This window comes from Nomascus leucogenys, chromosome 13, assembly GCF_006542625.1.
Source record: "Nomascus leucogenys isolate Asia chromosome 13, Asia_NLE_v1, whole genome shotgun sequence".
Classification (NCBI taxonomy): Eukaryota; Metazoa; Chordata; class Mammalia; order Primates; family Hylobatidae; genus Nomascus; species Nomascus leucogenys.
The window spans coordinates 39,688,361-39,704,663 of NC_044393.1; the positions used below are offsets into that span (position 1 = coordinate 39,688,361).

General features: G+C 43.1%; 1 protein-coding gene across 1 annotated transcript in view; it reads right to left on the minus strand.

Annotated features, from left to right (window-relative positions):
* Window positions 1-2,421: 2,421 nt before the first annotated feature.
* The window catches only part of GINS1 (GINS complex subunit 1), a 47,449-nt gene continuing 33,567 nt past the window's right edge, over window positions 2,422-16,303 (minus strand). The window contains exons 6-7 of the mRNA XM_003278504.3: window positions 7,223-7,297; window positions 2,422-2,716 (exon numbers count right to left, since the gene is read on the minus strand). Coding sequence (XP_003278552.1) covers window positions 2,648-2,716; window positions 7,223-7,297 — 144 coding nt within the window. The 3' untranslated portion in view covers window positions 2,422-2,647. The remainder of the gene's footprint in view (window positions 2,717-7,222; window positions 7,298-16,303) is intronic.

Sequence of the window (16,303 nt, forward strand, 5' to 3'; positions counted from 1 at the left end):
TAGACCTGTACACTGAAAACTACAAAAGATTATTAAAAGAAATAGAAGACAGAAACATTAATACATGGGAAGACAGACCTTGTTTATAGGCCAGAAGACTCAATATTACTAAGATGTCAATTCTCCCAACAGTTTTATATAAATTCAATGCAATCTCAATCAAGGTCCTAACAGGGGTTTTTGTTGTTGTTGTAGAAATTGACAAGTTGATCCTAATTTCTTTTTGAGACAGAGTCTCACTTTGTCACCCAGGCTGGAGTGCAGTGGTGTGATCTCAGCTCACTGCAGCCTTGACCTCCGAGGCTCAAGTGATCCTCCCACCTCAGCCTGCCGTGTAGCTGGGACTACAGGCACGCACCACCACACCTGGCTAATTTTTTGTAGAGACAGTTTTACCATGGGCCCGGGCTGGTCTGGAACTCCTGGGCTCAAGTGATCCACCCATCGAGGCCTCCTAAAGTTCTAGGATTACAGGCATAAGCCACCACACCCTGCCTGTTCCCAAATTTCACATCAAAAGCAAAGGACTTAACATAGCCAAAACAAATCTCAAAAAGAAATGTGGTACACTGGGCCAGCACCAAGGCTCACGCCTGTAATCCCAGCACATGGGGAGAACCAGGCGAGTGGATTGCTTTAGCTCAGGAGTTCAACACAGCCTGGCCAACACCGTGAAACCCCATCTCTACAAAAAATACAAACAACAGCAAAAATATGATGCATTAATACTATCTCTTTCAAGAATTATTAGAAAATTACATACACTACATACAAATATGGTATTGGCATTCAGGAGAGAAAAACAGGTCAATGGAACAAAACAGAGTCCTGAAATAAACCCACATATACACTGACAACTACTTTTTAACAAAAATGTAAAGGTGATAGAGCAAAGGGCAGTCCTTTCAAAAAATGGTAGTGAAACAGCTGGATATCTATATTCCCAAGAAAAAGTGAAGGTGGATTGACACCTTGCACCGTATAAAAAATTCATTCAAAATGGATCATAGGCTGGGCGCAGTGGCCCACACTTGTAATCACAAAACTTTCGGAGGCCAAGGTGGGTCACCTGAGGTCAGGAGTTTGAAACCAGCCTGGCCAACATGGTAAAACCCTGTCTCTACTAAAAATACAAAAATTAGCCAGGCATGGCAGCCTGCGCCTGTAATCCCAGCTATTTGGGAGGCTGAGACAAGAGAATCACTTGAACCCAGGGGATAGAGATTGCAGTGAGCCGAGATCACGCCACTGCACCCCAGCCTGGGTGACAGAGCGAGACTCCATCTCAAAACAAAGAAACAAACGAAAAAACAAGCAAACAAAAAAAAACGGGTCATAGACCAAAGTATAAAGCTTAAAATTATAACACTTCTAGAAGTAAAAAGGAAAAAAATTGTGACCTTGGGATGGGAAAAGATTTCTTGGATGCAACACCCAAAGCATAAAAGAACAAATGAATAAACTGGATTTCATCAAAATTTAAAATGTCAGCTGTTTAAAACATACCATTAAAAGCCAATCAACTCTTCATGTGACTTTTCAGTCAATCTGAATCTCAGGGAAAACTGTACAAAGTTCCTTCTCTAGCCCCAATTTCACCGTCCCCTTCCAAAGTGGTGATACTGGTGATCACCCCACAGCCACAAGCCACACCAGCCACCATGGTGGAAATGTGCAAAATCCATGGTGTCCTTCCTTCCCAAATAGCCAGATGATAAATTAGTATGTCATTAAACATTACATATACTGAAAATTTCTACAGACCATCATCTTCACTTGCTCATGTGATTTGAAAATGTGTATCTCAGAAATTAGCTCTCTAGCTTGTACAGTACACATGACCAGAAAACAAGACACACAGGATCTACCTTCTTCCTATCCAGCCAAGTGACTGATTATTTAAGAGATTCAAATGTCACCATGTTTACTTTCATTTAAAAAATACACTATAACTGGCCGGGCGCGGTGGCTCACGCTTGTAATCCCAGCACTTTGGGAGGCCGAGGCGGGCGGATCACGAGGTCAGGAGATCGAGACCACGGTGAAACCCCGTCTCTACTAAAAAATACAAAAAATTAGCCGGGCGTGGTGGCGGGCGCCTGTAGTCCCAGCTACTCGGAGAGGCTGAGGCAGGACAATGGCATGAACCCGGGAGGCGGAGCTTGCAGTGAGCCGAGATTGAGCCACTGCACTCCAGCCTGGGCGACAGAGCGATACTCCGTCTCAAAAAAAAAAAAAAAAAAAATACACTATAACAACTGTAGGAATGTTGTGATTATAGATACAGCTTATTAGAAAAAGGAGTAGGGGCCAGGCGCAGTGGCTCACGCCTGTGATCTCAACACTTTGAGAAGCTAAGGTGGGAGGACTGCTTGAGGCCAGGAGTTTGAAACCAGCTTGGGCAACACAGTGAGACACTGTCTCTACAAAACAAAACCAAAACCAAAAAGGAGTAAGAATAGTGTACAACATTAAAAAAAGAAAGTCTTTAAGAGTTAGCAAATTATACTTCTTAGCCAAGTATTCTTAGTTATCTTAAACAATGTCTATAGCTTCTAAAATCAGAGGGAGGTGAAGGGAGGGTGGAGAGAGTGAGTACAGAGGAGTCCATGAGTTGAGTGAAGCCTGGAAGTGCCTCGGTGCATGGTCACGACAGGATGTGCTCCAGGACTCCTTGTCTGATCAGCTGCTCACATTTCCATCGAGGTAAAAAGTGCTGAGGGGACAAGAAGGGATGGAGAAAGAGTAAAATAAATGATTGGGAAAGAATTTGAAATTATTTCTTGTATCATTAAAAAGTAGCACTGATTAGTTTTCAAACTCCAACAAGTAAGTAGTTAAAAGTTAAACTTAAGGGGCTGGGTGTGGTGGCTCACGCCTGTAATCCCAGCACTTTGGGACACCAAAGCGGGCAGATCACCTGAGGTCGGGGGTTCAAAACCAGCCTGACAAACATGGAGAAACCACGTCTCCACTAAAAAATACAAAATTGGCCCAGGGGCGGTGGATCACGCCTGTAATCCCAGCACTTTGTGAGGCCGAGGCGGGTGGATCACGAGGTCAGGAGATCGAGACCATCCTGGCTAACACGGTGAAACCCCATCTCTACTAAAAATGCAAAAAAATTAGCCAGGCATGGTGGCGGGTGCCTGTAGTCCCAGCTACTCGGGAGGCTGAGGCAGGATAATGGCGTGAACCCGGGAGGCAGAGCTTGAAGGAGCCGAGACCGCGCCACTGCACTCCAGCTTGGGCAACAGGGCGAGACTCTGTCACAAAAAAAAAAAAAAAAAAAAAAAAAATTAGCTGGGCGTGGTGGTGCATGCCTGTAATCCCAGCTACACAGGAGGCTGAGGCAGGAGAATCGCTTGAACCTGGGAGGTGGAGGCTGGGGTGAGCCGAGATTGCACCATTGCACTCCAGCCTGGGCAACAAGAGCAAAACTCCATCTCAAAAAAACAAAAAAGTTAAACTATATTTGCTGTTTTAATCCATTGAAATTGATTCCATTTAGAGGTGTATGGAATTCTGATTTTTACAAATGAATTCAGTTTGCTTAAGTTCAATTCAACTAAGACTTCTGAATTCTAGTAGGTATTGTCCTTAGTGTTTGTATTTTTTAAATTTATGCACAGAGAAATCCAGATAGGTGCGATTTGGATTATCACTGGCTCAACAGCCTATCAAGAAGACCCATGAAAGGCTCATTTCTCCATAAAACCTGTTCTAGGATTTCAGAGTCCGAACATTCTAATAACAAGTGACAACTTTCCTCCTGTATTTCTCAAGGTTGAAAAGTATTCATGACCCCACAGCGTGGGTGCTATTCACATGGTACGTGGGAAGATGCCGGTACCCAGGTATTGCTTGTCCTGTGTCTTCCTAAGAGGACATCGCTCTTGCTCTGAGGGAACCAGGGGAAGGTGGAAAGATGTCTCCTTCCCTCTCAAATACCAGACTTACAGAAAACACTGACTGCCCTGGAGGAGGGAGGTTGAGGAAGCAAGGCAGGAAGGCTTTCCGATTCATAGGTGGTCAAAGAAATCTCAAAGGAAGATCTCAAGGAAGCAAAATGTAACCTCAGTAGCCATGTGCACCTGAAGGTCTCGCCTCACAAACTCAAAGGCCTGACAAGAGATCCATGACCAAATTCTTCTAAACCAATCTTGAAGATACATGAGCCAAGAAAAATGTAAAAAAACACAACAAAAACAAAATAACTGAGTTGTTCATTTAATATCCATACTAATGCTGGTATTAAACAGATGGAGAGTATTGATTTCTGGATAAAAAGAAACAGTGCTTGCCATAGTGACAAATATAAAAGAATGTATAATAGAAAATGTTTCCCAGCCAGGCGCGGTGGCTTACGCCTGTAATCCCAGCACTTTGGGAGGCAGAGGCAGGTGGATCATGAGGTCAGGAGTTTGAGACCAGCCTGATCAACATGGTGAAACCCCGCCTCTACTAAAAAAAATACGAAAACTAGCCAGGCATGGTGACGCACGCCTGCAATCCCAGCTACTCGGGAGGCTGAGGCAGGAGAATCGCTTGAACCCAAGAGGCAGAGGTTGCAGTGAGCCAAGATCACGCCACTGCACTCCAGCCTGGGTGACAGAGCGAGATTCCATCTCGAAAAAAACCATATATATATATATATATAGAAAATGTTTCTTACTAATTCTTTAGAGTATGTGAATGATCTACACCACAGATTCTACGGGAAGTTCAGATGTGGTTGAACATTAGAAGCCCCAATACCAACCATCAACTGTAGCTGATATTGTTTCTTTTTAATGCCTCCATTTTTATAATTGAGGGTAGGGTCACAGCTGAGAGACAGAGTTAAAAAATTCAACCACCAGGCCAGGCATGGTGGCTCACACCTGTAATCCCAGCACTTTGGGAGGCTGAGGTGGGAGGATCACCTAAGGTCAGGAATTTGAAACCAGCCTGGCCAATATGGTGAAACCCCGCCTCTACTAAAAAAAATACAAAAATTAGCCAGGCATAGTGGCAGGCGCCTGTAATCCCAGCTATTTGAGAGGCTGAGGCAGGAGAAAAGCTTGAACCCGGGAGGTGGAGGTTGCAGTGACCCAAGATTGTGCCATTGTACTCTGGGGGACAAGAGTGAGACTTTGTCTCAAAAAAAAAAAAAAAAAAAAAAAAGAAATTCAACCACAGGACAGCATTTGGGATGAAGGGACATTTCGCACATCTTGCTTTATGAGGATGGCTTTTTTCTTGTTCTTGTGAACCACAGCTTCCTCCTGGGCCCTCCAGAAATATAGCTGCTTATCAGAGCATTAATTCATTATCTGCTTTCAATTCATTAGTGTCCTAAAAGAATACTTGGGACAGAAATTGTTGCCTTAACAACCGAAGACTTTAGGGAACCCTCAAAATCTTTTTTAAAAATATTCAACTTTTGTTTTAGAAGCTCCAAGGATATTAGTAAAATAATTTTAGTCAACTATTAGTAAAATAGTTTTAAAGATCCAAGGGTATTAGTAAAATAACAGATCAACTCACCCTGTTAGGAAAATAAGCTCAAGAACCACATGACCTGAAACATTCTTTTGATCCCTGGCATGAACAAAGTGAACACCAAATCCTTAGGGTCATCAGATCCTAAATGGCTGACCCCAAGACGGCAGGCAAGGAAAGAAAGAGAACAGCTTTTATTAGGTCATTTTTCCTCCTCACGACTTCAGAAAATTGGGATAGGATAAAAAATTTAGTGGCCGGGCACAGTGGCTTACACCTGTAATCCCAGCACTTTGGGAGGCTGAGGTGGGTGGATTGCTTGAGCTCAGGAGTTCAAGACCAGCCTGGCCAACTGGTGAAACTTCATCTCTACAAAAAATACAAAAATTAACTGGGCGTGGTGGCGTGTGCCTGTGGTCCAGCTACTTGGGAGGCTGAGGTGGGGGATCACTTGAGCCCAGGAGGCAGAGGTTGCAATGAGCGGAGATTGCGCCACCGCACTCCAGCCTGGGGAACACAGCCAGACCCTGCCTCAAAAAAATAATAATAATAGACCGGGCGCAGTGGCTCACGCCTGTAATCCCAGCACGTTGGGAGGCCGAGGCGGGCGGATCACAAGGTCAGGAGATCGAGACCATCCTGGCTAACATGGTGAAACCCCGTCTCTACTACAAATACAAAAAAAAAAAAAAAAAAAAAAAAATTAGCTGGGCGTGGTGGTGGGCGCCTGTAGTCCCAGCTACTTGGAAGGCTGAGGCAGGAGAATGGCATGAACCCAGGAGGAGGAGCTTGCAGTGAGCGGAGATTGTGCCACTGCACTCCAGCCTGGGCAACAGAGCAAGACTCCGTCTCAAAAAAAAAAAATAATAATAATAATAATAGTAATAATACAGTTAATGTGAATTCATCTAATGTGAATATGAAGATTTCTAGGGAAATAATTAATACACTGAGATTACTTTGGGCATGGTGGTTCACACCTGTAATCCTCGCACTTTAGGATGCTAAGGAGGGTGGATTGCTTGAGCCCAGGAGAGTTCGAGACTAGCATGGTCAACATAGCAAGACCCCATCTCTATTTTCTTTAAAAATAGATAGATAGATAGATAGATAGATATATAGATAGATAGATAGATAGATAGATAGATGGATAGACAGACAGACAGACAGACAGACAGATATATATAGAGAGAGAAAGATTCCTTATAAGGACAAATTTAGCTTAAGTTACAACTTTACGATTTTAATCTTTCTCTATTAAATTGTTATGTTTATATACCAAATACTTCAAAATTCTTTTTTTGAAAATAGAAAAATCTGTATCACTATTTGCTTGCTAAAGAATTAGGATTTATAAGGCAAAGTGTAAGCTAAAAAAACTGCTTAGGAACTTTTAAAATAAATTATATGAACAAAGGAGCTAAATCCAACAGTTCAATAGCCTCCAGATAATAATCTATCACTTACCCAGAATAAGGCTGATTATGGTAATTCCCCTAGAAAACACCTAGTTTTAAATATAAGCAATATCCTACTAAATTAATGAATCTTTTATTACATGCAACATTTGCTTCCAGTCTTAATATTCAGAAAAAGTACAGAACAGGGTGTATTATACTAAAGATAATGCCTAATATATAAACGATCATCGAAAGTTGATATTTGTTTTGCTATTCCAACTTTTCCACCATTCAACACTCATAAGATTTAAAGTAAAGAATCTGAAGATAAGAAATACCTGGCTATTTTTTTTTAATAGGACTGAAGTGCCATCATCAACTTCGAATTCTCCATAGTCTTTTAGACATCGGACCTGAAAGAAAAAATGAGAGATGTTTTATCTAAATTAGTTTTTAATATGCAGTGACCAAAAAGTAAATCGGCATTATACAAATACACAGACAATAAGGACTTTGTTTCCTCTCTGTGTACTTAGGCCTAGTACTACTATTGTGGTATTCTAATAGTTCCAAGTGTCCAGTTTTGACAGGGAGGAAGAAGAACCGCAAAATCTCTGCTAGTAAATGTCAGCGCTGACAGCAAGGCGATGCAGGGAGACAACAATGTTGTCTCCTTCCCCTCTGAAATCCTGAAAAATTAAGCAGGTGAAATATCTATCCACAAGGAATGTTTTAGAAATGCTCCAACCTGCTTCTTATAGATCCCTCCCATAAAATATCAATATCTGAGAATGGGAGACAGGTATGTCTGCAGTATTTGTTTTTGGAAGCAATTCTTCCAATCTCGTTCAAAATTCAGATGATTTCCCAGGAATACTTAGAAGTACACCATGGAGGAGCAGATGCCACCTCATGTGACAGGATTCAGGAGTGGCAGCATTCTGATATCCACCTCTGCAACTACAAAGGTGTTCCCAGGTACAGGTTATAGACCTGCTACAGCACTAAGTGCTGCCACAGGAAGTAAGGGGGCACTTTTCCTCTTCTAGGAGAATTCAGACTCAAGTTTATTCTCACGAGTACTAGTGATGAACTGCTATTGTTGCCAGGAGAGTCAACGCCAGCAACAACTATGTCTTCCACTTTTCCAGATAATTTTATCATGTCCTACCATCCCTCCGGAACCTTACCAAGGCACCCAAAGTATTTTAATTAAATATGAGAAATACCACTCCAGAAAAATCCCCCGAGTCCTTTGCATTTGCTGTTTTTTCTTTTCTTTTCTTTTTTTTGAGACGGAGTCTTGCTCTGTTGCCCAGGCCAGAGTGCAGTGGTGTGATCTCCATGCACTACAACCTCTGCCTCCCAGGCTCAAGCAATTCTCCTGCCTCAGCCTCCTGGGTAGCTGGGATTACAGGCACTCACCACCATACCCAACTAATTCTTGTATTTTTAGTAGAGATGGGGTTTCATCATGTTGGCCAGGCTGGTTTCGAACTCCCGACCTCAAGTGAACTGCCTGCCCCTGCTTCCCCAAGTGCTCATGAGCCACCATGCCTGGCCACATTTGCTTCTCTAAATAAATTTTTGTTTTGGGAAACCTCAAACACATTCAAAATTAAAAGACTACTCCATGTCCCCATCAACTGACATCAACATATGGCCAAGTTTGTTCCGTCACCCACTTATGGGTTATTCTGGTCTTGAACTCCTAGACTCAAGTGATCCTCCCACCTCGGCCTCCCGAAGTGCTGGGAGTACAGATGTGAGCCTACTTATGGGTTATTCTGAAGTAAATCTTAGACATCATTTCACCTCATCTGTAAATACTCTATTGTCTACTTCTATAAAACCACATAATTTTAAAAATCCCAATACTGACTGTACATGGCAGCTCATGCCTATAATCCCAGCATTTTGGGAGGCTGAGGCAGGTGGATCACCTGAAGTCAGGAATTTAAGACCAGTCTGGTCAACATGGTGAAATCCCGCCTCTACTAAAAATACAAAATTTAGCTGGGTGTGGTGGTGTGTGCCTGTAATCCCAGCTACTCAGGAGGCTGAGGTTGCAGTGAGCGAGATCACACCAGTGCACTCCAGACTGGGTGACAGAATGAGGCTCCATCTCAAATAAATAAATAAAAATTATTAAGATGAGATAGTATTGGCATTTTTTTTTTTTTTTTGAGACAGAGTCTCACTCTGTCACCCAGGCTAGAGTGCAGTGGTGTGATCTCGGCTCACTGGAACCTCTGCTTCCCAGGTTCAAGCAATTCTCCTGCCACAGCCTCCCTAGTAGCTGGGATTACAGGAGGGAGCCACCACGCCCAGCTAATATTTTTGTATTTTTAGTAGAGACAGGGTTTCACTATGTTGGCCAGGCTGGTCTCAAATTCTGACCTCAAATGATCCACCTGCAGCCTCCCAAAGTGCTGGGATTATAGGCATGAGCCACCGCGCCCAGCCTTAATTAATAATTTTTAATATTATGAACTATCTAGTTAGTATCCAAATTTCCCACTTGTCTCATGAACTTTTTTTAAGGTTTCCATGTTGAAATCAGAATCCAACTAAGCCACACATTACTTTTTTTTTTAAATGTCTTGTAAGTCTCTTTTAATCTATAGGTTTCACTTCCTCTTTATTTTTTCCTTCCTCTTGGTATTTTATTTGTTGAAAAAATTGGGTGAGTAGTTTGTCACTGCAGGCTTGAACACCTGGTCTCAAGCAATACTCCTGCCTTGGCTTCCCAAAGTGTTGGGATTACAGACATGAGTCACTGCACAGGGTCAGTACAACTTTTCACAATCAAGATTTTGTTGTAGATTTCTTTGGGGTCATTTAACATGTTCCTTTGTCCCTGAGTTTCCTATAAAATGGAAGTTAGGTCTATATCAGATAAGGTGATTTTGTGGCAAACAGTGTTATATACTTTCTGTTACAAGACTCCATAAAACACAAAGTGCCTGGCTGCCTCTTTTTGGATATTGAGATTAATCAGTGGGCCTAAGTGTCATCCATACTCATGCATTATAAAGATCTCCATTATCCACTGAAAGGTTTTAGTAAATAAAGGGTTACAAGCATTAATCTAATTCTTATATTCCTGCTACACTTGTTAGCTGGAATTCTTCTATAAAAAGAAATTTCCTTTGTAAACTATTGGGCTACCTTAAGATAGAGTTTGTATAGTAAAGGCAATGGATGCTTTGATTCCATTCTCTAACTTGCCACCTTTCAAATGAGTTGGATCCCTCACATTCTCCAAGGAAACCTCAAAAATGCTTTATTTTTTAAAATTTTTGTTGGCCAGGCACAGTGGCTCATGCCTGTACTCCCAGCCCTTTGGGAGGGAGAGGCAAGAGGATTGCTTGAACTTAGGAGTTCAAGACGAGCCTGGGCAACATGGTGAAACACCATCTCTGCAAAAAAGAACAAAAATTAGCTAGGTGTGTTTGTGAGCACCTGTAGTCACAGCTACTGTGGTAGCTGAGGTGGGAGGATGGCTTGAGCCTGGGAGGTGGAGGTTTTAGTAAACCAGGACTCCTTGCACTAAAATAGCTGATTCCAGGTCCTAAATAACAAATGAGCCGAGATTGTACCACTGTACTCCAGCCTGAACAACAGACCCAGATACTGCCTCAAAAAAAAAAAAAAATTTGTTGTTCTTTGGTGTCATTATGCATTCATGCTTCTAACATAATTGATGTGATCTAATTCACCGCAGTTATTAGTCATGTTGATGCTAAAATTGTCCATTTTTTGGTTAGCAAGAGCTCCTTCAAATTGGCCCCCACATCCTTCCAGCAGTCCCCGCTTAGTCCTTGACACCTTCCTTCCTTTCTGGGAAGACAAGATGTTTCATGCTCAGCTCGTACATTTTTAATTCAGAACCTGGAATCAGCTATTTTTGTGCAAGGAGTCCTGGTTTACTTTAGTCGGAAGTGGCATTTAGGTATAGAATCTGGACACTCATGGCTAACTAACTGACTTGGTCATTGTTTCTAGGCCTTTGCGGTAGGCAGAGCTAATCAATACTTTTTTTTTTTTTTGAGATGGAGTTTCACTCTTGGTGCCCAGGCAGGAGTGCAATGGCGCAATCTTGGCTTCCCGCAACCTCTACCTCCCGGGTTCAAGCAATTCTCCTGCCTCAGCCTCCTGCGTAGCTGGGATTACAGGCATGTGCCACCAAGCCTGGCTAATTTTGTATTTTTAGTAGAGATGGGGTTTCTCCATGTTGGTCAGGCTGGTTTCGAACTCCCGACCTCAGGTGATCTGCCCACCTCGGCCTCCCAAAGTGCTGGGATTACAGGCGTGTAATCCCACACCTGACTCCTACTTTTTGATTTTTAAAGAAGGGACGATTCATGAGTCCATGCTGATACTTCAAACTCAAATTTAGGAATATAGGATTTTCCCTTAAGTTTTTCAACTTTGAATCTCTTTTCTCTCTCCTTTTTTTTTTTTTTTGAGACGGAGTTTTGCTCTTGTTGCCCAGGCTGGAGTGCAATGCCACAATCTCAGCTCACTGTAACCTCCTTCTCCTGGGTTCAAGCGATTCTCCTGCCTCAAACTCTTGAGTAGCTGGGATTATGGGCGCCCGCCATCACGCCTGGCTAATTTTTGTATTTTTAGTAGAGATGGGGTTTCACCATGTTGGCCAGGCTGGTCTCAAATTCCTGACCTCAGGCCTCCCAAAGTGCTGGGATTACAAGCGTGAGCCGCTGTGCCCGGCCCCTTTTCTCTTATTCTGAAAACTGTTGGTAATGTCAATTACCCTTTTGCTCTATTCTTCAATATGAAAACTGTTTCAAAATAACAGTAACAAAATTATTACTAATAATATGATTAGTAGAAACAGGTTAAGAACTCTTTGTAATTCTTTTGTCCTCAGAACATATGTACCAGGAATATACAATTTATGTGTTTTAAAGTAATGTAAATAACTCCTGGATTCAGGTAAAATGGTGGAGTAGGAAACATCAGGAATCTGTCTCCCTACCTCCACAACAACTGCACGAGCAGACTCTGTCTGACGTCAGTATTTTGGAACTCTGGAGTCTACTGAAGGCTTGAGGTTGGAGCTTTGACAAGCATTCACTGCAATTTACTGTCCATTTTGCCTCTTAGCATAGCAGCAGCTACCCATCCCCTGTTCCTAGCTTTGTGGCAGGCCACGGTGCATGTGTTCTTGGGGTAGCTTGTACACAGGTTGCTGGCGCAGAGTGTGCAAAAAGCACCCTGCTCCTCACTGCTGATTGCTGTTTCTGATCACAGAGGTGCAAATGATGAGGGTGGCAGACATTTTTGTCACACCTTCTCAAAGGCTGCAAGCCCCTCCCGCATTCCACTGAAGTGAATTCCACCGGATTTAAAGGGCTAGCACCGTTTTCCCACCCCCATTCATTTTTCTTTTTTCCCCCTTTCAGGAGCCAGACATTTAAGACTAGGACAGTGAAAAGCAACTGTGTATACAGGAAAAATTAGAAAGTGACCAAGGAAAGGCACAGGTTCAATAAAGATTTGAGAAAACCTTAAGGTTATACCTCAGGTTGATTCTAAGCACAGCGACAGCTTACAACAACCAAAAAAACAAAAACAGTAACAAAACCAGCAAACCCTGGGGGAAGGGGGAGAATCAGATTTATAGAGTTATAACATTATTAGATTGAAATGTCTGGTTTTCAGCAAAAACAATCAAATCACAAGGCATACAAAGAAACATAAAAGTACGGTCCATTCAGGCCGGGCGCGGTGGCTCACGCTTGTAATCCCAGCACTTTGGGAGGCCGAGGCGGGCAGATCACGAGGTCAGGAGATCGAGATCACGGTGAAACCCCGTCTCTACTAAAAATACAAAAAAAATTAGCCAGGCATGGTGGCAGGCGCCTGTAGTCCCAGCTACTCAGGAGGCTGAGGCAGGAGAATGGCGTGAACCCGGGAGGCGGAGCTTGCAGTGAGCCGAGATGGCGCCACTGCACTCCAGCCTGGGTGACAGAGCCAGACTGCGTCTCAAAAAAAAAAAAAAAAAAAAAGTATGGTCCATTCAAAGGAAAAAGAAAAATAAGAAATGGCCCCTGAAAAAGACTTGATGGTAGATCTATTACACAAAGACTTTACAACAAGAGTTTTAAAGATGCTCTAAGAACTACAGGAAGATGGGGAGAAGGTTATGGAAACAGTGTATGAACAAAATGGAAATAATAGAGAAATAGAAAACCTAAAAAGACCAAAAAGATATTCTGGAGCTGAGAACTATAAAAACCGAAATGAAAAATTCACTTGAGGGATTCAAAGACGGATTGGAGCAGGCAGAAGAACAGGCAAACCTGAAGACAGGACAACAGAAATGACAAAGTCGGAAGAACAAAAATAAAAAAAGACCGAAGAAAAGGGCAGAGCCTGAGAGACCTGAGGGGCACCATCAAGCAAACCAAGAAGAGAAAGACAAAGGGGCAGAGAGAATCTTTGAAGAAATAGTAACTGAAAACTCCTTAAATTTGATAAAACACATAAATATAAACATCAAAGAAGCTCAACAAACTACAAAATGAACTCAAAGAGACTCGCAATGAGACACATTATAATCAAACTTTCAAAAGACAAAGAATCTTGAAAGCAGCAAGAGGGCTGGGCAAGGTGGCTCACACCTATAATCTCAGCATTTTGGGAGGCCAAGGTGGGAGGATCACTTGAAGCCAAGAAGTTGAGACCAGTCTAGGCAACATAGGGAGACCCCGTATCTACAAAAAGTTTAATTCGGCCGGGCACGGTGGCTCACGCCTGTAATCCCAGGACTTTGGGAGGCCAAGGTGAGCTGATCACGAGGTCAGGAGATCGAGACCATCCTGGCTAACATGGTGAAACCCCGTCTCAACTAAAAATACAAAAAAAAAATTAGCTGGGCATGGTGGCAGGTGCCTGTAATCCCAGCTACTTGGGAGGCTAAGGCAGGAGAATGGCGTGAACCCAAGAAGTGGAGGATGCAGTGAGCTGAGATCGCGCCACTGCACTCCAGCCTGGGTGACAGAGCGAGACTCCATCTCAAAAAAAAAAAAAAAAAATTTAACTCTACAAAAAGTTTTTTTTTTTTTGAGATGGAATCTTGCTCTGTCGCCCATGCTGGAGTGCAGTGGTGTGATCTCGGCTCACTGCAACCTCCGCCCCTGGGTTCAAGCAATTCTCCTCCCTCAGCCTTCGGAGTAGCTAGGATTACAGGCGTGCGCCACCACACCTGGCTAATTTTTGCATTTTTAGTAGAGATGGGGTTTCATCATGTTGGTCAGGCTGGTCTCAAACTCCTGACCTCGTGATCTGCCTGCCTCGGCCTCCAAAAGTGCTGGGATTACAGGCGTGAGCCACCACACCTGGCCCCCAAAACTTTAAAAATTAGCCAGGTTTGGAAGTATGTGCCAGTAGTCCTAGCCACTTGGGAGGCTGAGGTGGATTGCTTCAGCCCAGGAGTTTGAGATTACAGTGAGCTATGATTGTGCCACTGCGGTTCATCCTGTTTGACGCAGTAAGACCCTGTCTCTAAAAAATTCAAAAAGAAAGCAGCAAAAGATAAGTAAGTCATCACATACCTGGGATCCTCAATAAGATTTTCACCAAATTTCTTATTACAAACTTTGGAGGCTAGAAGGCAGTGGGCCAATATATTCAAAGTACTAAAAGAATAACATCGCCAACCAAGAATCCTATATATGGTAACTATCACAAGACAGTAACTTGAACCCATGTGAAGAAATAAAGATCTCAATATAGGTAAATGCTATGTCTGAATGCGTCCCCAAAAATCAATGTGGTAGAAACTTAATCCCCAATTCAACAGTGTTGGGAGATGGGGACTTTGGTGAGGTGGTCAGGGCATAAGGGCTCTCTGCCTTCATAAATGGATTTATGCCATTATAAAATGACTTGATGGAAGGAGTTTGGTCCTTTTTGTCCTTCCACCTTCTGCCATGCAAGGACACTGCATTTCATACCTTCAGAGGATGCAGCATTCAAGGCACCATATTGGAAGCAGAGTGTAGCCCACAGAAGACAAATGAATCTGCTGGCACTTTGATCTTGGACCTCCAGGCCTCCAGGATTAATTGAGACAGGCTGGCCGGGCACAGTGGCTCAAGCCTGTAATCCAACACTGAGAGGCTGAGGCAGGAGCACTGCTTGAGGCTAGGAGTTCAAGACTACCCTTGGCAACATAGCAAGGTCGCATCTCTACAAAAACTGTAAACATTAGCCAGGCACGGTAGTGCATGCCTGTAGTCATAGCTACTTTTTTTTTTTTTTTTTGAGACGGAGTCTCAGGCTGTCGCCCAGGCTGGAGTGCAGTGGCGCAATCTCGGCTCACTGCAAGCTCCGCCTCCCGGGTTCACGCCATTCTCCTGCCTCAGCCTCTCCAAGTAGCTGGGACTACAGGCGCCCGCCACCACGCCCGGCTAATTTTTTTGTATTTTTTAGTGGAGACGGGGTTTCACCATGGTCTCAATCTCCTGACCTCGTGATCCGCCCGCCTCGGCCTCCCAAAGTGCTGGGATTACAAGCGTGAGCCACCGCGCCCGGCCAGTCATAGCTACTTACGAGGCCGAGGCAGGAGGACTGATTGAGCCCAGGAGTTCAAGGCTGTAGTGAACTATGATTGTACCACCACGCCCCAGCCTGGGTGACAAACAGAGCAAGACTTTGTCTCTTTAAAAAAAAAAAGAAAAGAAAAGAAAAAAATTACTGTTCATTAGAAATTACCTAGTCTCAGGTATTTTGTTTTAGCTGCTCAAATGGACTGACAGTGAATACATGGAAAATTCTAAAACCTAGCAATATTGTAACATTTTATAACTCTATTTTTTGTTGGTTTTTTTTTTTTTCTGGGCGGGGGGGAGGTGCGGAGACTCATTCTGTCGCCCAGGCTGGAGTGCAATGGTGCAATCCCAGTTCACTGCAATCCCCGCCTCCTGGTTCAAGTGATTCTCCTGCCTCAGCCTCCTGAGTAGCTGAAACTACAAGCTCGTGCCACCATACCCGGCTAATTTTTTGTATTTTTAGTAAAGATGGGGTTTTGCCATGTTGCCCAGGCTGGTCTCAAATTTCTCAGCTCAGGCAATCCACCCACCTCGGACTCCCAAAGTGCTAGGATTACAGGCATAAGAGCCACCATCCCCGGCCCCTATTTTTTGTTTTTAACGTGATTTCAGTGACTAACACATTTAAAAAACACTCATTAGTCTAAAAGTTAGTCTTATTGTAACTTTACAACCCTACATTTTGTTTTCTACACAATTTAAGAAACTAATACATTTAAAAGATTTATTAGTTTACGTTTTGGGGCTCACAACGTATAAAGATGTAGTTTTGTGAAATCAACAATAGAAAGAAATAAGGATGAAGCTTTGAAGGATCAGAATTTTGGTATGTTACTG